We start from the raw sequence: 24,786 nt of genomic DNA, 5'->3' as shown, positions 1-24,786 counted from the left end.
AAAACAGGCAGACCTTGTGAATATCTGCCATAAGGTCACTCTCCATAATGACAAACTTCAGTTCTGGGGGAAAACCCAGGTGGAGACTCAGGCCCTAGGATGATTCTTCTATCTTTGGGTGATGTGACGTGACAGATCACATGGCTTGAGCATCTTTGTGCCTGGGTTTTCTCATGGGGGAAAAACTAACATTTGCAAGGCTTGGGGCCAGAATACAAATGAAGGATCTCATAGTATATATCTAATGTTGGAAAATTATAACAGAAGCTAACATTCTGTGAAATAAGATATATTCTATCTTCCTACCTTCGAGCAACCTGGAAGTCCAGGTTCGAATTCAGAATCCTGGAACTTGCTGAATTGGCGCTGGACGGAGAGGGCACGGGAAGGGCTGCCTTGGCGCACAGCCCACCCCCAGCCCCTGCGCTTTGCACCCAGCTCCATTCTCATAAGCTGCATGTCCAAATTCTGGAGCATCACCCCTACCCCCCACAGCCACCCTTTGGGCCTGTAAGTATCTACTTCACTCCCCAGTTATCGACTGGGGAATGCTCTTCAAATTTAAAGCAGTGAGGCCTTTAACTCCAAAGAAATCTTAGGAGTATCCTCTAGTGGGCTGGCTCGCTGGGAAGGATGAGGGCACAGGACAGGAAGAGGTAACACAGACCACAGGTCCCTTCTCTGCTCCAACCAGCACAGGCCTGAGGGAGGCCAGCCTGGCTCCTCATCTTAGCAAAAATCTGCCACTAATTACAGAGCCCTATTGATCATTACAATAAAATGTTTTTGGAAATCTACAGCACCTCCTCAGAACAGAGTTTAGATACCACTGATCCAATACCATCTGTCCATTTTATAGATAAACTTGCTGAGATCTAAAGACATGCCATGATCTGCCTGAGATCACATCAGTGACTGAGCTGGGCCCAGACTCGACTGTCTCCATGGTGAGGGTCCCAGTGCCCCTTCTGTTCTTCCCATGCTCACGGTGAGTCTGGCCCCCACAGCCAGACTTCACAGCCCTGCAGAGGAGGCACCATGCCCAACAACACTGGTTGAAGCCCCCAATGCACAGTAGACTTCTGGAGACTTCAGAGGGCCAGAAGAAATGTGGCCTCAACAGGAGAAATCTAAATCTGGGTCTTTCCTGGAGTCAGTACTAGAAAGTCAGATTTATAGCTGTTCTGGCAGAGCACAGCAAAAAAAAACTTTCTACATCTGAAATGACACAAAGTCCTTTTGCAGAGTGAAATGCCAAGCAGATGGGGTAAAATGCTGGACGAGCCACGAGGCCACGTGAGTGGGCAGAACTGCAACCAAAAAGGGTCAGTGTGGGAAGTGTTCAGTGATGAGGGGAGACGAGTGAGTTCTGTCACTTGTCACACTGAATTTTTGGGATTCCAAGCTTAGAGCTGTCAACCATGACCATAAGTGGCTGCTAGACTAAAGGTCACATCTGATCACAGGGAGCCCCCAGGACTCACCAAAAAGGAACACAGGACATTTTTCAAAGGTCAGCCGTAACTGAATTCATTTATTATGCTAACTTGAACTGAAAAAAATTTACATTATTCATTTACCGGTCAATTCCTTTCTGGAACTGGTTTATCCATTTCAAGGAATAAAATATTTACACTTTATGAAGATATCCTTCTTCTTTTCTTGTGCCAGTGGACACATATGAAGTTTAGACCCTCCAGCTGTGGCCTGGCTCCTTCTAGAGAACACTGCCCAGTGCAGAGGCCAAAGGGCCAAAATTCTAGGCTCACGAGGAAGACTCATAAATGGTCCTAAGCCCTCCCCCAAAGCCAAGGTGGGACCACCGCCACCGGAAACTAAAGACACAGCCCTGAGCCCTGCGCTGGGATGAAGACAAGGGAAGGGCACCTTCCACCGCAGGACAGGAGCTGCAGGACCCGCCATTGGGGAAGGAAAAGGGAGCTGAGTGCACAAAATTGTAAAGGATTCATGGGGAAGGTGCCTCCTTCATTAAGGATGACATGCAGAGGCCACCCCTTTAAGTGGAAAAGAGGTAAAATGAGACAAAGACCGACTTTATATATCGGGTATAAACTGGAAATTTTTAGCTATGATAACTATATAGCCAGGTTTTCTGTGACGGTTATGATTTCACATAATTTTAATAGTAAAGATAATATGTTAGATGTTAAAGTAAACACAATGTAATGTTTGTACCTTTTATATGACTTCTGACAGAAAACAGTCAAGTTTTAAAAGTCGTTTGCCATAACTGGGGTCCTGCGTTCCCTGGCCTGCTCCATGCCTGCTGCTGTGGGTCTGGTGTCCCCCAGGTGGAGGGGAGGTATGGGGCACTCACCCCAATGGGCTCGATCTCTCTCCCTCCCGCTTGCCATAGGGATCTGCAAAGCCTTGGCCTGTCAGTGGAGAAAGCAGGTGAGGTTACACGGGGGAAGCCAGCCATGCCCTCCATGTGCTCCCTAAAACTGAGTGGGGAGGTGATGGAATTTGGATGTGTTGTCCCCGCAAAACTCATGTGGAAATTTGATCCCCAATGCGGCAGTGTTGGAAACTGATTGAGTCATGGGGGCGGATCCCTCATGAATGGATCAATGCTCTCCCTGGGAGACGGGGAATTAATGAATGAGATCTTGCTCTGTTAGTTCCCACCAGAGCTGATTGTTTAAAAGACCCTGTCATCTCCTCTCTCTCTCTCTCTTGCTTCCTCTCGCCATGTGATCTGCTTGTACCCGCTGACTGCCTGACACTTTCCACCATGAATAGAAGCAGCCTGAGGCCCGTGCCAGACGCAGCTGTCCCAGAATCGTAAGACAAATAAACCTCTGTTCTTTATAAACTACCCAGTTTCGGGTATTTCTGTTATAGCAACACAAAATGGACTAATACAAGAGGCTTAAGAGAGTGAGTGGCAAGTGGGGCCACCGCCTCACTCTCGTTAACTCAGCAGAAACTGGCCGAGTGTCACTCGACAGCAAGCCCTGTTCCAGCAGCTGGATTCTCCAGCCCAGCCTCGCCTGGGCCAAAATGTGGTGGCTCACTGTGTGGGTGCTGAGTCACACCACCTGGATTCGAATCCCAGCTCCACTCCTTCGTAGCTAGGCAAGATACTCCACCTTTCTGTAAAACTGTCGTAATAATAGTATACTGACTTTATAGGGCTTCTGCAAGGACCAAGTGGTAATAATAGTACACTGACTCCACAGGGATATTGTGAGAACTCCACTCCTTACTAAGTAACTTAATGTCACTTAGCCTTTTTATAAAACTGTGGTAGTAATTATTATAGGCTGACATCATAGGAATATTGTGACAAACACTATTAGGTACACAGTAGTCATTCAATAATACTGGTTGAATGAGTGGATCATTCATCCCAAATACAAGCTAATAAAATAGTACAGGTTGAAAGGCATATAACTTCAAATTATTTATATCTTGAAGTTTTAATGCACAATTCACAAAGTATTTTATCCTTTAAAAAATGTAAACATAAATCTAAAATCCCTATTGATTATTACCTAAAATCCAGGTCCTATCCACCCCTGCCACAGATAACCCAACTTATTAATTTGGCATTGATCCTTCCATACATTTTTACACTTTTACCAACATATATATACGCTCATAGAAACTGCATATTGTTTTAGAAAAGCCACAATTTTTATCTTACTGAACGCCATTAGTTCTAAAAGTTAGGTCTGGCCATATGATATGCTTTGAGTTTTATAGCTAAATGATAATATCATTTGCAAACAATGATTATTTGGTTTCTTTCTTTCCAAATTTTGAAATTTATTTTTCTTGTCTTACAGTGTTGGCCAGAATCTACAATACAATATTAAACAGTTGCTGAAATAGGGAATGCCCTTGTCTTCTTCCTGGTTCTAATAGGAATGCTTCTAATGTTTGACTATTAAGTACAGTCAATCCTTGAACAATGCAGGGGTTAGGAGCTGCAACTCCTACACAGTTGAAAATCTGTGTATAACTTTTGACTCCCCCAAAACTTAGCTACTACAATGTAGGTACATTGTACACTCCCCCCAGGTCACAGCCATGCCACACTGCACTCATGACATGCTAACCAAAAATTTTCCAATATAGTCACTGAAAAAAAAAATCCACATATAAGTGGACCCATGCAGTTCAAATCTGTGTGGTCCCAGGGTTTTCTGTATAACTTAAAAACAACAACAACAACAAAAACTGAATGAGTACTTAATTTTATTAGATGCTACTTTCGCCTCTCTTGTGATATTCATATGGTTTTACTCTTTTAATCTATTGATATAACACAAACTGCTTATTCCTGTAAAATTCCTCTACTGAAAAGAAAGCTCTAGAAGGCGGGGACTTTGTTTTGTTCACCAATGTATCTCTGGTGCCTAGAACAGTTTTTTGAAGAAAGTGGGAACTCAAAAAAAAAAAAAAAAAATTGTTGAATGAACAGTGACTTGAATGGGAAGGTCCCTAATGTTGAACCATCCTTGCATTCCTTGCATAAACTACACTTCTTAAGGATGGATTTTTAAAAAAAAAAAAAAAACCCTGGTAGATTTAATTTACTCATATTTCATTTAGGAATTTTCTATACTTGTTCGTAAGTGAAACTGGCCAATAATTTGCTTCTTGTACCATGTGTGTTCAATTTTAGTATCAAGGATATGCTAGTCTTGCAAAATGAGCTGAGTAGCTTCTCATCTTCTATACCCTGTGTGGGAGACAATATTAAGTTCAAAATATCTGCTGCCTCTCCCTGAGGGCAGATTATTCATGCCCTCTGCACTGATATCAGGATTGGCCGTGTGATCTCCTGTTGTCAGTGAATGTGAGAGAGTATGACATGTGCCCCTTCAGAGGAGAAGCTTTGGGGCATCACCTGGTTCTGCCGTGTTATCTTTTCCCTCTGCCACAAGGCCCGCAGTGTCCCATATAGGACCTGCTCCAATAGCCTGGCTCCTGGAGGAAAAACACTTTGAACAAAAACAAAGCCAAATAGCAGTGGGTATGTAATGTAACGTAAGTAAAAACTAGACTTTTGCTTTGTTAAATTCACTAGGATTTTGATGTTATTTTTTATTGCAGCACTACTTAACCTAAGCTGACTAATACACTCACCTACAAATTTGTTTGGGCATGGTGTCTTATGGGAGATCTCTGACTTACAAATCATTTTTTGTCTATGTTGATCTATCAAATCAAAGTTTCTACTTCTTCTCAGGCCACATTGGTAATTTATATTTTCCCAAAAGTTGTCCAATTGATATGGGTAATCAAATGTACATATTAATATAAAGTTATTCATAGAATTTTCATATAGCTTCACTTCTTATTCTCTAACTATAGTTATTTTATTCTTGATGTTATCTTTCTCTTTTCTCTCCTTTTCTTGATCATACTTTCCAAAGACTTATCTTTTGGTTTTATTAATTAATTATATACTATTTGTTTTACTTTCCATTTTAATTTCTGCTCTAATTCTCATTTTTCCTTAAACCTAACTTGCATTTATTTTGTTCTAGTTTTTCCCCAACTTTCTTATATTAAAAACTTATTTCCTGTATTTTCAAACTTTTTGTCTTATACATACAGTTAATGCTACAAAATTTTCTCTGAAAACTACTTTGGCTATATTCCACTGGTGTTGGTATATAAAACTATAGTTGCTAAACAGTTCTAAATTATATTAGAATTTCCACTTTAATTTGTTCCTTGACCCACGGGTTATTTTGAAGTATAGTTTTAAACTTTCAAATGTATGGATTATTTTTTGTTAACTTTTTGTGATTGACTTCTATTTAATTACACTGCTGTTTGTATGCTATAAAATTTTTTTTTAATTTGTAGCAACTGCACTTGTGACATAGGATATGGCACAACTTAGGTAAATGTTCAATGTACCTTTGAAAAAAAGTATATTCTCTATTGGGTGTAAAGTTCTGTATATTGTATATCTGTTAGATTTAATTTGTTCATTTGGTCATTCAAATACTCTGTAATTTTACTTTTTCATCAGCTTGATCTCTCGGTTTTTGAAAAAGGTATACAATAGTCTCCCCTGGGGTGCTCATAGCTCTATCTAATTCTGCTTCACAAATGTACACACTGTCCTCGTTGTTTTTACTGTTTTTTCACTTTGAATTACTTTGTCTGATATTAATATTACTTTACCAGTTTTCTTTTTTCTTAATGTTGCTTGTTATATCTTCTTTCATTTAATTATTTTCAGTCCTCCTGTGTTGCTTTGTTTTATAATTGGATTTTTAACAATCTAAGTAGAAGGTTTTTCGCCTTGGATACTCTTTCTTTTCCATTGATCTTATAATCTTCTTCAGGACTTGTCCTAGGCTCTTTTCCCCACCCAGTCCCTCTAGGTAATTTTATTTTTTGGAAACACAATTAAAGCAATAGTAGTGATACTAATAATAGCTATCATTTATATAGCTCCTTATTACCAGGTATTGAGCTAAGTATTTCTCATATTAATTCATCTAATTCTCACAATAACTCTAAAAGAACTGTCTTATTATTATGTCCGTTTTACAGATGACAGAACTGAGCCCTGCAGCGAGCTAGCAGCAGAATCAGGATTTAAACCCATGTAGTCTGGCCCCAGAATCCAAGCTCTTACTTATTATACTTCCTATCACCTCCCAGATCAATTCTCCAGTCCTCTTCTGATTTCCCATGTATCTCGTGGGTTTGTGACTCATCTCTTCTGCATGATGTCCAATTACACAAGTTTACCAAGGCATTAAATTTCGATAATATACTGTTGATCCCAGAATTTATACCTCCAAGCCCAACTACTTTTTCTACATTCCATACTCACTTATCCAACTGTCTGTTTACATAACATCTCCACTTGGATTTTGAATAAGCATCTCAAAAATCACATGTCCCAGCAGAATTCTTAGTTATTGCCCCATTATCTGTTTCTCTCCACCCTAGTCTTTCCCAAATCTGCAAACACCATTATCATCCCCAGTTGCCCAAGCCAAAAACCCGAGGTCACTTTTGGGACCCCTCTCACTTCACTTAGGCTGCCCTCACCACAGACACACACTCACAACCGCTCTCTCTCAGCTGCTTGTTTCTGCTTGTTCTCAGTTTTTCCTGGTTCCTCCTATCTCCCCAAACTCATAACAGTGTTAACCTCAACTCACCTTTCAGGGCTCAGCTCGCTTGGCTGCCCTGAGCACTAGGCTGGATTAGGCCTTGTCACACACCAGAACTAGCATCACAGCTACTACAACGTGCCACAGTTACCCAGAAGCATGCATGGCCTTTCCACTGGCTTCTCTCCAATGTGACAGGTCCCCTTACTCTCAAGCCCTTGCAAAGTTTGGTATATTACAGCTTCTCCCTCACCTTCTTCTGAACAACAGAGTCTACTTGAGGGTGGGTGACACATTAGCCTGAATAATCTCAATTAATGCTGGTTTTAGATAATTACAGAGATCATTCATCTAAGAGAGACTTTTTTTGAAAGGCAAACAAACCAGATCTAGTATTTATTCCTGGGGAAATGGCCTCAAGACTTTAAGAGCAAATTAGTAAGTGGCTACATCACAAAGATCACAATTGTACAATTACAACAATCTTAAAAACCCAGTTGTCCTAATGTCAATGGCTATTTGTGGCTTGTGATAACATTTCTAGTGAAAGCATCATACACAGAGTCCAAAAGTGCTATATCTCAACCAGCTTAGACAGAAATGAAGATAACTCTGGAAAGCTTCCAGTGACTTAAAACTTAGCTTTAAAACATATAAGAAAATGCAAAGGCCTGGAATAACCAAGGCAGTCTTAAAGACAAGCAAAATGAGGACTATACTTCCAGATATCCAAATGTACTACAAAGTGACAGTAATTACAACATGAAGTCCAATGGAACAGAATAGAGAGGCCAGAAACAGACCTGCAAATATATGACTACCTGATAAAGGTGGTGCTTCAAGTCAGTCTTTTCAATAAATGGAGCTGGTACAACTGGATACCACATGGAAAAAAATGAACTTTACCCCTACCTTACACCATACACAAAAAAAATCAATTGCAGGTGGATCAGAGATTTAAATGTGAAAGATAAAACAATAATGGTTTTACCTTCATGATCCTGGGAAGGGCAAAAAGCCTTACCCTAAAGTGAAAATGATAGATGGGATTATATTAAGAACTTTTAGTCATCAAAATACATCACTAAGAGAATGAACAGGTAAGCTACAGAAGAGTTTACCTGCATACATAAATCCAACATAACTATGTAAATCCAAAATAAGCTACATACATAAATCCAACACAAAAATCATTTCCACAATATACATTTTTTAGTGTTCTGTAAATCAATAAGGAAAGGCAAATAAGCTAATAGAAAAGTATGCAAAAGTCTTGAACAGACACTTCACAAAAGACAATATTCAAATGGCCAAACACACATGAAAAGGTGCTCAATCCACTACCCATAAGAGGCTGCAAACCAAAGCTACAATCCATGCCCATAAACACATTTGCATGGCAAAAATGAAAACAGACAATATCAAGTGCTGAGAGGATGCGGAACACCTAGAATTCTCATACACTGCTGCTCAGCGCATACAATGTCAAACCGTTTTAGAAAATCAGCAGTATTCACTATAGCTGAATGTACACAAATCCTGTGGCCCAGCCTATCCCAGCAGAAATGGATACTGATGTCCACCAAAAGACCCATACAAGCATGTTATACGGCAGCACCATATGTAGCAGCTGAAAGTCAAAACCAGCTCAGATGTCATCAACAAGATGGATGAACAGTGACACATTTATGCAGTGGAAACATACGTGGCAATGAGAGTACACAGCTGACACACTCACCAGGCACAAAGCTCACACACTTGACGTTAGGTCAAAGAGGCCAGACCCTAGAGTGTGCCCTGCACACATCTCACCAGTGCGGCAGCAGTCAGGTTAGTGGTCCCCTTTGTGGGGTGGTGACTGAGGGTGCCCACGGGGCTTTTGGGGTGCCAGAAATGTTCTGTTTCTTGGTCAAAGGTGCCAGTAACACAGGTGTGTTCATTTTGTGAAAACCCCTCAAACAGTTCATTGACAGTGTGTGTACTTGTTGGTGTGTAGTTATTCTCCAATAAAGTTTTTCATTACTTGAAGAAAACTTGTAATAAAAATGCATCTGCAGTGTTTGAACAAAATAGCATCATGAAATATGAGAAAAGAAGGAAAGAATGGCCTTCCTAAGTTAGTATCATTTTATACAAAATGGAATTTTGCATAATGAAATAAAGTATTCTAATTAGACGTGCTGCCTGCACTCCTTTCCAGATTTGTTGTCTACATTTTACATATTCAAATTGGCTGAGATTGAGTTTTGGGGGCTTGTCATTGGAAGAAAATAAGGACTGTCCTATGTCAAAAAGTGATGGCACCAGCGTGTCCAGGCGGATCGGGCACGTGGTAGGGAAGGGTGTGCACTTGTGCTTGTGTCCTTACCCAGTACCTGGGAAAGTGACCAACACAAAAAAGACCCACTGAATGAGTGGACAGTGAAACGCCACGAAAGGGCAGTCATCTGAGGATGGAAGACCAAGTTCAGAGCAAAGCTGGCAGGAAGGGTCACCAGCACCCTGGGGACTGGGCAGAGGCTTAGTGTCTGCCCCTTCTGCTTCCTGGCCACAGGCAAGACACACACAGAGAGCCAGGCCAAGTGCAGCCTGGGATGGACACCTTCCTCCCACACTCTAACCGTCTCTCCATGGTACGCTCTCAAAGACAGATCACCCTGGACCAGATCACCTCGAGCTCAATCGATGTGAACTAACTCAAAGGATGCCTTTCTAAAGCTGGGAAAACAGTACCTTATGTCAGAATTCTCAGATTTGGGTATTCCTGGCATTTTGAAACATTTATGTGAAAGCTTTTCATCACCGCAAAACCAGGACTAAGGATGATCACAGAGATTTGCTGTTAGTGGTAGGAACACTTCAAGGAGGCTAGAGCTAACCCAGGTCACTTCTGTTCACCTCCCACTCATTCACCAAGATCCCAACCCCCTCCTGACATAACGAGTAAGTGCAGACCTGGCGGCTCAAGTGCCCCCGGAGGAAGAGCCCCGTGGACAAGAAGCCAACATGTAGACAGTGGCGACAAAGGTGACCTAAGTTACATGTTTGGCAGCAGTGACAGACCTCAGCTACTCCTGAGTTCCTGTCCATGCTCCATCCAGGTCCCTGCGCTGCCAGGGGCCACACACAGAGCTCTTGTTTGAGCAAACAGTGGCATTAATACCAACACACTGTGCACTGGGTGAACGCATGGCCAGCGCCAGCTCCTGGGGACCGGAACCCTGGCCCCTCCTGACCTCGTGGTGCCTGAGCTCTAACTGTGGACAGGCGCCCACAGCACCCAGCTGGCCGGGCTGCATAGGACTGGATGAAGGAAGCACGTGGAGCACTGGCCACATGTGCCAGCAGTGGCATCCAGTCTCTCTCAGGCTGAGGAATACACTAAATAATCTACAGTTGTTTCTCTGGTGCTCCTCCACAGGTGCTGGATGGGCCACAAGTCTCTCCCAGGGAGGTCAGCCACCCACAGGTTCTCCGATTGGCAGGAGGGCAATAGTCGGGGCCCTACACTGTCTCCTGGCAAGAACCGGGGTGCTTCTGAGGACCTGAAAGGCTTGACATCCCCCAGCACCAGCATGACATGAGGCGACTGGGGGAGGTCAGTCACTGGTGCACTCAGGGCAGTGCCTCATTACTTCCTTTCACCACTTCATCTGACGCCAGCTTTTCACAACAGAGTGCTCTGTAGACACTGCCAGAATGCTGCAGGAGTGAGAAGGCAGCCAGAGTCACTGGTTCCAGAAGGAGGTGTTTGTTTATTCACTGACTGCTGACTCCCTCCCGCACCTGAGACCACGTAGGTACCAGATACTCCAGAGATGGGCTCAGAGGGCTGAGAGCCCAACTCTGTCTACACTGTTAAGACAACATTTATCCTGTAGGTTGTGGGAAGTCACTGAAGCTCTTATGCAAGGCACTGTCATGACCTGAGTTTTGTTCTGAGTTTTATAGACCATACCCCACAGCACAGTAAAAAAACATATCACAGAATTCTGTCTGGACTTCCCTTCCTGCATATAGTACTAGAAAACTAGACAAAATATATGAAGCAAGGATTCTCAACCACTGGACCACAGTCACCACAGACTGTAATTCCTGTTGGAAATGAAATCAATGAAGTGAGCCTTCTGATGCCCCAGCTGTCTGCCAGGAGGCACTTTATGACCTGCAGCACAGGGAAGGGGCCACAAGTAGATGATGACTTGTCACTGAACTAAAGAGCCAGGGATCTGAATGAGGGAAGGCCAGAGCCACTGGAATCTGCGGATGCAGAAGAGAGCTCATGAAAGAGCTCCAGAGACCTCCTGGGAGCCCCATGGGTCTGCTACTGAATTCTAAGTTGTGCAACACAGGTGAACCCCATGACGCTGCAAAACAGTCAGGAAGCCGCAGGCTGAGCAGCTGCCAGAGCTCACACAGGGTTGGAAGGTTTTTGATTCTACCCAGCTTCTGCTGGATAGCCAGGCCTCCAAAGGAGTCCATACCTGTGTCAGGCTGTGTGCTAAGTAGCAGGGCTAAGCTAGCCCTAGAGTAAAAGCTAGGATGTGCTTTAGATTTGCTGTTAAAGGGGAAAAAAAGCCTTAAAGGGATCAAGCCAACCCACAAGTAGCTAAACTGCCTATCAAAACAAACCTCTAAATCTTTGAAGGAAGAAAACAGAATCCAGCACCTGGTCAGTCACCAGACAAACAAAGACACGGAAAATGTGACCCAGAACCAGGAGAAAGACCAGCCAATGAGTGGACCCAGAATGACAGAGATGAAGGAAGTGGCATACGAGGACTTTAAAAGGCTTACAAATATTACAGCACACTCAAGGATTTAAAGGAAAGCATGAAGACAATGAGGAAAGAGATGAAAGAGCAGGAGGAACTGCTGGAGATAAACACACAGTCTCTGAAATGAAGAGTTCACAGGACAGAATCAACAACATATTTAACACTGCAGAGGATCAAGATCAGTGAACATAAAGACAAAGCAAAACTACAAAACATGAAGCCCATACAGGAAAAAAAAAAAGACTGAAAATGAGAGCGCTCAATAACTTGCAGGAAAAATCAAGTGGTTGAATGTACTTGTGATTAGTCCCCAAAACAGGAAATGAGGAAAAAACAGCTGAGCCTCAACAACCCCAGAGAGCATGCACACAGACCCAGCTAACGCAGGACTCCTCACGATCAAATCGCCGAACACCAATGACAGAGAGGAATCTTAAGCTCTCTTCTAAGTGGTATGCCAAGAGGCGACACCTTCCTGCGGTTCTCTAGCTTCAGGGTTGGGAAGGGCTTTGCCTCAGTGGCACAAAGTCTACCCAGGCAGAGCCCTTGAGGAAACCCACTGAGCCCACCCCAACCTCAGGATCTGCTTCTAGACCTTGTCCTTGAATTATTTTGGCCACTCATACTTTTAACCCAATCTGTATAATGCTTTCGTTCAACACCTTTGTACATATTCTCCTGAGAGTGAATCTATTAGTTTTCAGACCATTTTGAAAGTTCTTGGGTAAAATGTTTCCTAAGTTTGAAACAATATATATTATTTTAGTAAACTCTTTATTAAGGCATAGCACATAAAAAGTGCACAAATCATACGGGTACAGCTCCACAGATTTTCACAAGCAAACGCACGCATGTAATCAGCTCCCAGATGGAGAAGCAGAACGGCAGCAGCTCCCAGAAGCCCCCGCCAGGTAACTGCTCTCTGATTGCAACATCGTGGATTACTAAACCAGTACCTACACTGTTTCTCATGCCTGAGGTTTCATAAGAGAGGTTTCTTTTTGTTTCGTTTTTCCCCCCAAGAATCAAACTAATAAATACCCTTGGAATCTGAGGAGGAGAAGAAGTGGAGGCAGGAGGGGTCCAAGGCAGACGTCCACTCTCACTCTACGCTTCAGAATAAAGTTTTGAAGCAAATATGCCCAGATGTAACATGTGCTAATTTGGGGAGGTAGGAATGTGGTTAGATTTATTACTTTTGAACTTCTGTTTGCTTAAAAAAATTTTCACAGTATAAATAATTACTAATAAAAACTCGCTCCAAAAATCTTGTAGAACTGGAAAGAAATAAGTATGTTGGAAGACATCTTGGCAGAAATCAAAAGTCTCCATGCTTCCAAAAAGGAAAATCTACAATCTGACTCACGTTTACAAATACTAAAACATTATTCCATATCCTACAAAAATACACAATGTTATTCTTGGTATAATTTTTAGGTCCAAAAGCAAACTATAAAGAATGTGATACTTTAAACCAAAGTAAAGGGTTCTGGTTAAAACAACAGTTCTCACACAGCACATTGCAAATTAACATCCTGTTTCTGCTATTTAGTAAACATTTTTGAAAAATGTGCAATTAGGCTATACCGTTTTTCTGATGAGAAAAATGTGAATTTACCAAATAATTCTGTATAAATACCCATGGCATTACTCAATTTGTATTTATAGAATACAAATTCATTTGCCAAAAATATTAACAATTATAATACTTTATATTTTAAAGACGAATGCAGTTTAGTTTTCCCCAAATTAATCTAGCAATACTAGCAACCCTTCACCGTGAGGCAGCCGCTAGTAACAGCTCACCGAGGCTACACCCTCAGTGCCGCTGCCCAGCAATGATCCCACCAGACAGGCTGAGGAGACCCTGTTCATCCTGCAGTAGAGATGAGCTCAGCCTGAGAACTGTGGGCAGAACCAGGGCTCCACCCCATGCCAGCGTTCCACTTGTGGGAGTAGAGCCCAGGGGAGAATCAGTCAAGGCACACTGATGGTCTGTCACTTGCACAGTCAGGGATGGGTGTCACAGAGGAGGCCTTCTAAATATCAAACACCTGGAACAGCAAGAGTCCCTTCTAGGAAGCAAATTTAAGGTGCAATGCAAAGGCATGGAAAGTAGAGTTGCAAGCAGGTCCAGACAGAGCTGGGGGCTGGACTTCAGGTGGGAGGAGGATCCCACGCCTTAAAGTGGGAATTGGGGATTCTTCAGATCTGAGCTAGACCCAGGCCCACCACTGGTCACTAGTGTCCAGCTGGCTGATGCAGGGGCAGAAACAGGGGAGAGATGGCCCGGCAGCCACTCGCAGGGAGCCCTGCTCAGCCCTAGCCAGCCCTGTTCAGGTTGTGGGAGCAGAGCCGCTGCTGAGCCCCGGAGAGCCCTGGCTGCGGCCTCGCTTCAGCCAGCTATTTCCCATTTCACTTCCTAATAAAGTCCCGTTTCAAACAGAACCAAACACACCCCAAAGGTGATGGCCACTCAAGTAAGCATGGGTAAGTGGAGAGGGACACGGGCCTTCCTTTCCCATCACGCTGCAGATGGCGGTGGGGCGGCAGGATTAAAACCAGCCACAAACTTTGCAAACGCAACCAAAGAAGAGGGCGCAATCTCACACCACAAGCCTCAAATAAGAAAAAGACAAAAGGGAAAAAGAAGCCAAGGTGAAAGAAAGGTTCTGACAGGGTCTGCGTCTGGACCACCCTGAGTCCCCGCACACAGGCCGGGGGAGAAAGGGGAGCCCGCAGTCCGGAGCGTCCCACGGATAGGTGGGACGTTGGGGCTCTGGCCAAGTGGTCGGGGTTCAACCAGACACTTCTGCACTGGTGTGCTTCATAAGGGGATCCCACTAAGTGTTTACTTGTTTTTTGAGAGGGCGTCACTACTTGACAGAAAAAACTTGGAAGGCCACTGTCCTGACCCGTCTTACTCCAGGCTCTGGCTGGTGTCTGTTGGGCATCCCAATTGCCACAACTCTCCTTGGACAGATCGTTGTGTGACAGCATGTTGGAGAGGGGGTGACTGGGCCCAGTGGCTCTGAGCAAGTGCCAACCAGATTGCAGCTGCTGCCTTGGGGAAGTGATAAAGGGGCAGGCACTAGGGCACGGGAGCGGGAGAGACGGCCGCAGGGACGGGGAGGCCCAGGAACCTGGAGGAATAGATGGACGCGCTGACTGCATGGACAGAGTGGGACTGGGCAGTCAAGGCATCCAGCCTGAGGAGGACAAAGGGAGGGGGAGACTCGGGACCAGAGTCTGGAGGGGAAAGCCAGGAGTGAGGCCGGCCAGTGCAGAGCACATGCGAAGCAACCAAAGTGCAGGTGCCACGGGGATGCGCCACCGTCCCCCAGAGCCAAGCCACACTCATCCACTGACTGTCCTCCTGTCACAGACTGACAGGTGCTAAGGACATGGACGTAACTCCTCAACTGAACTTCTCGACTTCAAAAAACATACCCAGCAATGGCAGGAAACATCCCCTTTTGAGCATGTCGAGGTGGGTGGGAGGGAAAACCTGGCAGAGCTGCTTGGCACAGAGCTATCAACAACGGACCCAAATCAGAGAATACGCACTTATCACCAGAAAACAGCACCCAGCAAACACCCAGAACCAGAGAACTGGAAGGTTCTTTCTTCCACTAACAATCAGAAGGTCTTACTTTTACACATTTCTCAACAAGTTACAATCTCCTCGGCAGGTCGACATCACACTGCTTTTGAACACTGTTGGTATTCTGTTTGAACGTATGTTTCAATAATTTCCCACAAGGCAGATCATTACACATCAAGATTCTCTGTAATGCTAGAATGTTCTTCTTCCTCTCGAGCCAGAATCTGCTCCCTGCCCCTAACCCTGGGGCCCTGGTTTGCCCTCTACAGGTACCAACCACTAATCCGTCTTTCATCGGGTGATCTGAGGCCACGGGTGGGCAGCCATGATAGGTCCTTTCCTTCTGAGAAAGTGAAAAAACACACTTCAGGTTGACAACGATTGCAAAAATAGCTTTGTCCAATTTCCTTAAAGCCACAAAACTGTACGGTTAGGACATATACAATAAAAGTATAATACATGACACGGGAACAGTTAAATGAGTCCGTGTTACCTCACTGGAATGGTTAAATAAACATGAAATACTTCTGAAAGGATGATTTATTGATCACCAAACCAGACTGGACGGCTAGGTAGAGACAGCCCCCAATGTGTGAACAGGTTGCTTTCCAAAGCTGGTTCCTAAGTCCCCATGTGGAACTCAGAGTGCATTCTTCCCACGGAAACTGTGCTGCTGGAGTTCCCAGGCCCCCCTTGGTGAGCGTGAACCTGCTACTCACCACGGACTATAAAAACATTGCTGTGTGGAAACGCATTCCAAGTTTCCAGCAAGACCCTCTCAACAAGCTCCTGCCCACTGCTGTGGAGGCAGGGTGGGGTCCCATTTCTACCTGAAGCAGGAGTCGCAGGGGAAGGGGGCGTCAGAAGGGATGGGGCAGGGGGCTCCAGGAACTGAGTGTCCAGGTCTGGAGCTGGAACTCCCCCGTAAGATGGGGCTGGTGGTCACAGGCGAGGTGGGGATTTGGAGGGCCAGGGCAGGGAGGGGTGCAGAGTACAGTGAGCCCTGCAGCCAGGCCTGAGCCCTGGTCACTCCACCTGGTGTCTATATGATTGGGATCGATTTCTCCTTGCTCTGCCTCAGTGCCCTACCTGCAATAATGGCAGAATATAACACAGACCTTCCAGAATTAACACACTAACTAAACAAGAGAACTTGCTGCTTTTACTCTTATAGTCAGAAAAGAAACTGAAGATGGAAAAATAATAAGACATGAAACGTTACCGAATAAAACACAAACAAGCCACCTGGTGCAGTTCCTGACAGGCAGGATGTGCTCATGAAACACTATCTCCTCCCTGCTTCCCTCTCTGCCTCAGTGGGACTCCACACAGAAGGGGCGGGCCTGTCCCTAGTGGCCCCAGGGTCTGCACTGGAGAAGAGTGGGAAGGGCTGGGATGGAAAGCCCCCAGAGGCAGGGGAGTCACCGCCACCCAGCCAGCACCACTTCCTCAAAAAGGACACGCAGAGCTGGCGAGGGCTGGGAGCCAGGGACTTCCCACACTCGGAAAGTGTAGCTTTTTAAAAAATTATAAAATGGTCTACGTAACGAAGGTCCCTGGGGTTCCTGCATTCACTGCTGACAGAAAAAAACTTTTAGAGGTGAATAAAGATTATTAATATGATTAAACTGAACATATTAAGTAAACCTCTCGAATTTATAAATTTCCTATAGAGATCAATGTCTCCTACCAGAAAAGAGAAGTTAGAACACAGTGGAAAGGGTAAGCATGAACAGAATATTATAAAGACCATTCGCTTTTATCTTGGATTTGGTTACAGGGGCTATTTCTTTTCATAAAGGAAGTTCCTCCCACTCCCAGCCTCAGACTGATTAAATGACATGATGATGATTGTACACAATATAGGAAATATAATTCCTTTTATCCAAAGAAATGCACCCCAAACACAGAAGCTTTAGGGTCGTTCTGGTCGCAGCGTTAGGAAGCAGCCTGGTGTACCGCAGGATGTAACCCTTCCCGAGCTTCCCGTGGAGACGCCCAGCCCAGCAGAGCGTGGTGGCCGGCACCTCCGTGTGCAAGGCCTTAATGCTCCACGTTCCGCCAGGCGAAAGCGGCTCTTTCTAAGGCCAAGGACTGAGGTCGGCAGGTGTGGGACAATAGAAAGTTTACAGAAAACTGCACTTTGTGTCTCTTTAACTCACTATAAAAGAGGGCAGCCTTGGACCTCACTCCTGCCCCAGCCCAGCAGCCTCTGCAGCTATTGTCTGGATCCAGACCATACCCAGTATGTAAAAGAAAATGAAGAGCTGGTGCCCCTTAAGACACCGTATAACCCAACTCTCAAAGACAGGGGAATAGGTTAAGGCTGTAGAAAACAACAACAAAACTTGGGATCATAAGGACTTTATGAGTATTATAAGAAATGAGGAATATTTGGAAAAAACTCTCCAAATCATTTTGGAGTTTAAAAAATATCATTGAACTAAAATGATAAGGATTACATCAGAGAAACCTTAAGTGAAATAAGACATTTCTGACTATGTCCTTTTGGATCAGTCCTGTTAAAAGAATTCCTGCACATAAAATGACTTAAAAGACAGAAAGTTTTTGATTCCTCGTCATCCCACACGCTTGACTCATCTGCTACACTTTTCCTAAGAAAAGAAAAACTTAGCAACTGAGAGTCTCGCCCAAATTTCCAGAGTTGCTCAGATTCAGCAAGTGCTTTGAAATCTGAACTTGCTGGTTTAAAAGCTGGTTATACAACACAGGAATAGCAGAAACATGCTTTAACTTGTCACACACCACAGGATGTGCTGCGGCCCAAGCACACTGCCGCACCTGGACACACAGACACTCTGTCACTCCGAAGTGTAGGTTCATAAAATCTCTCTGCAACGAACAGACTCCAAAGCACACGTTGCAGCCACCAGGGAGCTCCCCCCAAGTTATCTCCAACTAAAACCCTCCCACAAGAGGATAGGAAAAGGCAAAGAAACATCTTTTTTGAGTGCATCAAATGGCAAATACATTTTCACAATCAAAAACTTCATTTAAAACATTAAAAATATACATCAGAAATTGTGACTTACCACCATCAGACACAGTTGCAGACTGAAAGAAAAGAGAGAGAGACATGAGTTAATTAAGCCTCATGACAAAACTCAGGAAGACGGACGGGACAAAATGGGAAGGCACTTGGGAAGGCTCTTAAGAGATGCCATCCAGGTGCAGGTGTCTGAGGACAGCCGGACGGGCAGTGAGGTAGGCGCCGTGGCCCCAATGCCCGGGCAAGCTCCACCCAGACTGGGTGACACCCATGAGGAAGTCATCGTCATTTTCATTTGAAAAGAACAAATCCCAGCATGTCTGACATCACAGTCTTAGTAACAGCCTCAATGAAAACAAATTCATAAACTTCAGGATGAGCAGATGTCTCCCACTCTGCATGTGACACACCACATCCAGGAGGAGGCGATCACGCACAGGCCTCAGCACTCACCAGGCCCAGAGAAGCCAGATGACCCTGAGGTGATGGCAGAGAGGGAGTCAAGCCTGGACCCAGATCTGGACTCCACACCTGCCCACCCAGGTGGTGGAGGAGCAGCCACAAGAAACAGGTCAGGGAGAAGCTTCCAGGGGGAAGCCTGGAAGAGCACAAGAGGCTGAAGGAGATGAGGTGGCTGGTCTAAGGCACAGGGACAAGAACAGACAAGCCCTGCAGCAGAGACGCAGGTGGTTCCGGAAGGCAGGCTGGTGGTGAGGAGGAGGCTGGGGAGCTTGCAGCTTTGCTGACATGGACAAGCAGAATAAAAAAAAGCCACAGGTAGTTCCTTAAGGGGAATCGTGCGTTAGAAGTGTCTGGGAAAGACTATCTGGGGGGCACTTGAACCCATCAGGGACGCCAGTTCCAAGGCAGTCAGTTGGGGATATGGTGATAGCCCCGGGACTGAGGCCAGGAGGGAGGGGAATCCAGAGAAGGAGCTGGGATGTGCAGGCATCCAGGGAGCACAGGCCAGGGGGGTGGGGGAAGCTGAGGGGCTGGGGGGCAGGTGAGGGGCCAAGGGACCTACGCCTTTGCTCAGGCATGCTGGCCCCCACATAGGCCCCTGCTCTGAGAGCAGGTGTGTGGCAGACCTGAGAGACTGCACAGGTAAAAGCCCCGCAAGCAGCTGTGCCGGACAAGCAGGTGACTGATGTCCACAGCACAGGACCATGATGTCGTAAGTAAGAACGAATCTTCTGCTTCTGGTTGGCTATGGGGAAGCCTCCCAGGGCTCGTACCCCAGGACCTGTCTCCCCAGGACCTGATCCTCACCGAGGCCTCCCAGGCCCAGGAAGGGCTCGCCCTCATATCCTCTCTCTGTGCCATAGGCACAGGCTGCCAGGGGACAGCACCATAACCAGACAACCTGGTTCACAAAGCAGAGCTGTGCCTCTTCAGCGTGAGGCTACAACCAACGCCTCCTCCTAAATCCCAGGCCATCCCCCAAAATTGGAAGTCATTAGGGGTTAAGACCAAAATCCAAATAAGCAAGGCTGAGGGGGAGGTGACCAAGGAAAGGAGGAGCCAGGACTTCCAGCTAAAGCCTCCCTTGCCTACTGCCATGGAGGCACCATCCACCCTCCACCCCAAGGAGCAAAAGGATACATATGCAATTCAAATTTTAAAACAAGTGACACATATAAACTGGTATTTTGTACTTCCAGTGTGACCATCCACCCCCCAGCACCAGGGCCGCAAACCCTGGCCCCCGCCCGCCACGGAAGACAGTGACCCTCTGCATTCCAAGCAGACTTGGTGTTGTCATGGAGCCCCGCTTCAGCCCTCACCTGGCTGACTCACACCTGCAGGACTGAGAGAGCCCACCTAAGTGACCATCCTTCTCCGCCCAGACAAACAGTCAGTTTCAAACCACCATGGGTCCTGAGTCCAGAAACATAAAAACCCAGTTTCAGAGTAGCCTGGCACCTTGACACATTTTCCAATAGTAAAAACGTGCACAGCTGTGCGTCCACTTTTCACTCTCATCTTGTCAGACGGGAAGTGAAAGAGCAGACGGCTAGCAAGCCAGCGCCTGGCCAGGAGACCGCACCCGCAAGGCTCTGATTTTTATTGCAGAAGCTGAGGCATGGGTCTCCTTCGCAGGCGCCATAAACACACCTTGGAAAGCTGCTATTCTTTCCACACCCACAATAAATCATCTACGACCTTGTTAAAAAGCTAAATAAAAGCAAATTATTCCCTTGAGATTATGAGAGGTAAATCTGCAAGGCCATAAACAAAATCAAATATACTGCCCGTAATAAGGTCGGAAAAATAAATCACAAAATGCAAACTTCAGAAGTATGAAGGAGGGCTCACTTCACGGCATACTCATAATTGAAACTACAATCTCAGAGTGCGGCAGACAGAACAAAGTGCACCAGAAGGTCTCTACGATGCAGCATTTACACCCCAAACAAACTAAACTCAAGACCCGGAAGAGGGGGTGTCCCAGAAGCCAAAGAGAGAACTAAGGAGAAGGTGGCCATTGAGTGTGTGGTGCACCACGAGGCTGAAGAAGGTGGGGAGAGGGACAGAGCCATACCCATCTGAGGAGGGCGCGGCTGAGGGGCAAACGGGCAGGGCTGCTGGACAGAGGCTCTGGGAGGCCCTTCAGGGCAGTACTGCTGGATCCAGGTAAAGTTCCACAGCACGCTTTTCTTAAAGTAAACTTAATTTTTCAGTTTTAGACTTACAGAAAATATATATGGAAAAAAGACAATACAGAGTCAAACACGCTTTTTAACATACAGCTGCTCCATGATCGTAAGGGGAGTCCCTGAAAGAGACAAGAAGGGAAGGGAACCGTGAGCAGCCAGCAAATGCCAAGGCTGCCAGAGCCAGGAACCCAGGCCGCCTCGGCCACAGTGTGCCATCCCCGACCTGACACCCTCCAGTCCAGCCGAGGCCTCCAAGGGGATGGCGCCGTCCAGGGGCCAAGTGCCCCACCTCCAGGCAACAGCAATCACAAATCCTTCTGGAAGAAAGTGCCCAACTGAGGCCCTCAGGAGCTCCAAAAAGCGAGCCCACCCAAATATGAGCTCACCAGCAAAAACTCAAGGGAAACCACCCAAAGTAAGAGTCAGTGGAGACAACAAGTGACAGACTCTCAGACACAGGGAAGGTGTGATACGGAATGTCAAGTGACTGTCTATGAAATCGTACAGCAGTAAAAGTTGGGAAAAAAGAGGAAGTAAGGCGGCGGATTTGAAAACTTACTGTATGGAATGTCTGGCAGTGAGAAACACAGATGTTGAAGACCCCACAGAGGAGTGACACCGAGATTAGAGGGTGGAGAGAATTTGGAAATTAGAAGACAGAACCAAGAAACCCACTGCTTGAGGCTCAGAGACAGGGCACAGAAAACAGCAGGGCGAACAGAGACGGCCTGGGCAGCACGTAGTCACACAGCCGCCTGGAAAGAGCTTGCCCCACAGGCCATCCCGGGAACTTCTTGAGGACACCACCAGGAAGAGGCCCATGACCCAGACTCTGAGTTAAGAGGCTCCCCAGGGGTTCCATCTGTGTCTCTATTATCCAGCAATTTCCAAGAGGGACTCAAAGTCTCTGAGCCATTGCCTCAAGTGACTACAGCAGTCTCCCCTTGTCCACAGGGAGCACATTCCAAGACCCCCAGTGGATGCCTGAAACCACGGAGAGCACAGGATCTCATATATATGATGTTTTCCTACACATAAATACCTGTGAAAAAGTTTAATTTATGAATTAGGCATAGTGAGAGATTAACAGCAACAACTAGAAAAAACAACAATTATAACAATACACTAGAATAAGATCTACGTGAATGTTTATCTCTGGAACACTTGCAGGCAGTACTTGACCCTGGGTACCTGAAACTTAGGAGAGCACAACCTCGGATAAGGGGACTCTGGTATTTCCATCCCCGCTGCCAGTTCGGGTAGCTGTTCCAAAAACACACTTTCCTAACCCAAACTTTTTTTTTTTTTTTTCCATATAGCAATTTCTCAGTATCTTTATTTATTTTTTTATTTGTGATTGAAACTTTTTTTTTTTTTTTTTTAAGTTTTATTTTGTCGATATACATTGTGGCTGATTATTGCTCCTCATCACCAAAACCTCCCTCCCTTCTCCCTCCCCCCCTCCCCCACAACAATGTCCTTTCTGTTTGCTTGTCGTATCAACTTCAAGTAGTTGTGGTTGTTATATCTTCTTCCCCCCCCCCGGTTTGTGTGTGTGTGTGTGTGTGTGTGTGTGTGTGTGTGTGTGTGTGTGTGTGTGTGTGTGTGTGTGTGTGTGTGTGTGTGTGTGTGTGTGAATTTATATATTAATTTTTAGCTCCCACCAATCAGTGAGAACATGTGGTATTTCTCTTTCTGTGCCTGACTTGTTTCACTTAATATAATTCTCTCAAGGTCCATCCATGTTGTTGCAAATGGCAGTATTTCATTCGTTTTTATAGCTGAGTAGTATTCCACTGTGTAGATGTACCACATTTTCCGTATCCACTCATCTGATGATGGACATTTGGGCTGGTTCCAACTCTTGGCTATTGTAAAGAGTGCTGTGATGAACACTGGGGAACAGGTATACCTTCGACTTGATGATTTCCATTCCTCTGGGTATATTCCCAACAGTGGGATAGCTGGGTCATATGGTAGATCTATCTGCAATTGTTTGAGGAACCTCCATACCATTTTCCATAGAGGCTGCACCATTTTGCAGTCCCACCAGCAATGTATGAGAGTTCCTTTTTCTCCGCAACCTCGCCAGCATTTATCGTTCAGAGTCTTTTGGATTTTAGCCATCCTAACTGGGGTTAGATGGTATCTCAATGTGGTTTTGATTTGCATTTCCCGGATGCTGAGTGATGTTGAGCATTTTTTCATATGTCTGTTGGCCATTTGTATATCTTCCTTAGAGAAATGCCTACTTAGCTCTTTTGCCCATTTTTTAATTGGGTTGCTTGTTTTCTTCTTGTAAAGTTGTTTGAGTTCCTTATATATTCTGGATATTAATCCTTTGTCAGATGTATATTTTGCAAATATTTTCTCCCACTCTGTTGGTTGTCTTTTAACTCTGTTAATTGTTTCTTTTGCTGTGCAGAAGCTTTTTAGTTTGATATAATCCCATTTGTTTATTTTTCCTTTGGTTGCCCGTGCTTTTGGGGTCGTATTCATGAAGTCTGTGCCCAGTCCTATTTCCTGAAGTCCTAACCCAAACTCTAAACAAAGCTGCAAGCATCTGGGGACCCACGGGCTGGTGGGCTCTGTGCTCTGAGGGTTCACCTGGGGGGCCAGTAAGGACTGGAAGGTCACAAACAACCCCCACCCAGCACATTTCTTCTCAAGGCCCCTACATTCTGCATATAAATGCTTGATGAAAGGTGATTCCCACTGGAATTGCTCCTAACGCATATTAACATGAAGCAGATCACGTGAAAACTCATCACACAGCCCTTTTCACTCACGGTTTTCCATCTTCTCTGCTCACCACTTTTTACCCTGACAACTGTTTATATCCCAACCAAACATCAACCGAGAAGTAAAGACCAACAGGAACATAGTTTAACACTGCCTGGACATAAAAACCACCACACTCCAAGTTTACATACTTACAGAGAAACAGGTGACAACGTTTCCGGACGAGATTACTTAATTCGCAAAGAAACAATTTATAATGACCATTAATAAAATTACTTTTGTTAATGTCTGACATCTATTTATAGGAACACACCCGAGGGTGACAGAGCCTCACCTCCCTCGTCAGCTGCCAGCTCCTCGCCCTTTGACAAGGACACGACACAGCAGCTGAGGAGCCTCTCTCTGAGGGGCTTTGCTCTCACAGGAGGGAAGAATTTTTTTTTAATTGAAGCATGATCGATTATATGTATTTGGGGGGTACAACGTTGACTACCATCACCTGTGTACAACATGTGTTGATCCAATCAATATTATTTGCACGTTAACTACTACAAATCGTAATTATTCTCTATGCCCCTTACCTAATCTCTCCTCTCCCCCCTCTCTCTCCCCTGTCCAACCTCTAGTAACCATAGGTTTGTTCTCTCCTTCTGAAAGATCAATGTGATATTGTGGTCTTTTCTTTCTTTTTCTTTCCTTCTTTCTTAGCACCCACTTATGAGTGAGAACATGTGGTATTTCTCTTTCAGTGTCTGGCTTATTTCGCTTAACATAATTTTCTCCAAGCTCATCCATGTTGCTGCAAATGGCAGAATTTCATTCTTTTTATGGCTGAGTAGTATTCCATTGTGTATATATGCCACAGTTTCCTTATCCA

At 45.1% G+C, this 24,786-nt stretch overlaps 1 protein-coding gene across 7 annotated transcripts in view; it reads right to left on the bottom strand.

The window, feature by feature from the left end:
- Positions 1-24,786, bottom strand: part of RGS12 (regulator of G protein signaling 12) — a 97,084-nt gene that overhangs the window by 33,372 nt on the left and 38,926 nt on the right. For 6 of the 7 annotated variants that reach the window (XM_063107569.1, XM_063107571.1, XM_063107570.1 and 3 more), the window contains exon 3: positions 18,554-18,575. In XM_063107569.1, coding sequence (XP_062963639.1) covers positions 18,554-18,575 — 22 coding nt within the window. Of the gene's footprint in view, positions 1-18,553; positions 18,576-18,963; positions 19,010-24,786 lie in introns of those variants that run through there. The other variant, XM_063107576.1, reaches the window with a different exon arrangement.

This window comes from Cynocephalus volans, chromosome 9, assembly GCF_027409185.1.
Source record: "Cynocephalus volans isolate mCynVol1 chromosome 9, mCynVol1.pri, whole genome shotgun sequence".
NCBI classification, from domain to species: domain Eukaryota; kingdom Metazoa; phylum Chordata; class Mammalia; order Dermoptera; family Cynocephalidae; genus Cynocephalus; species Cynocephalus volans.
This window is presented reverse-complemented; position numbering and strand designations above follow the sequence as displayed.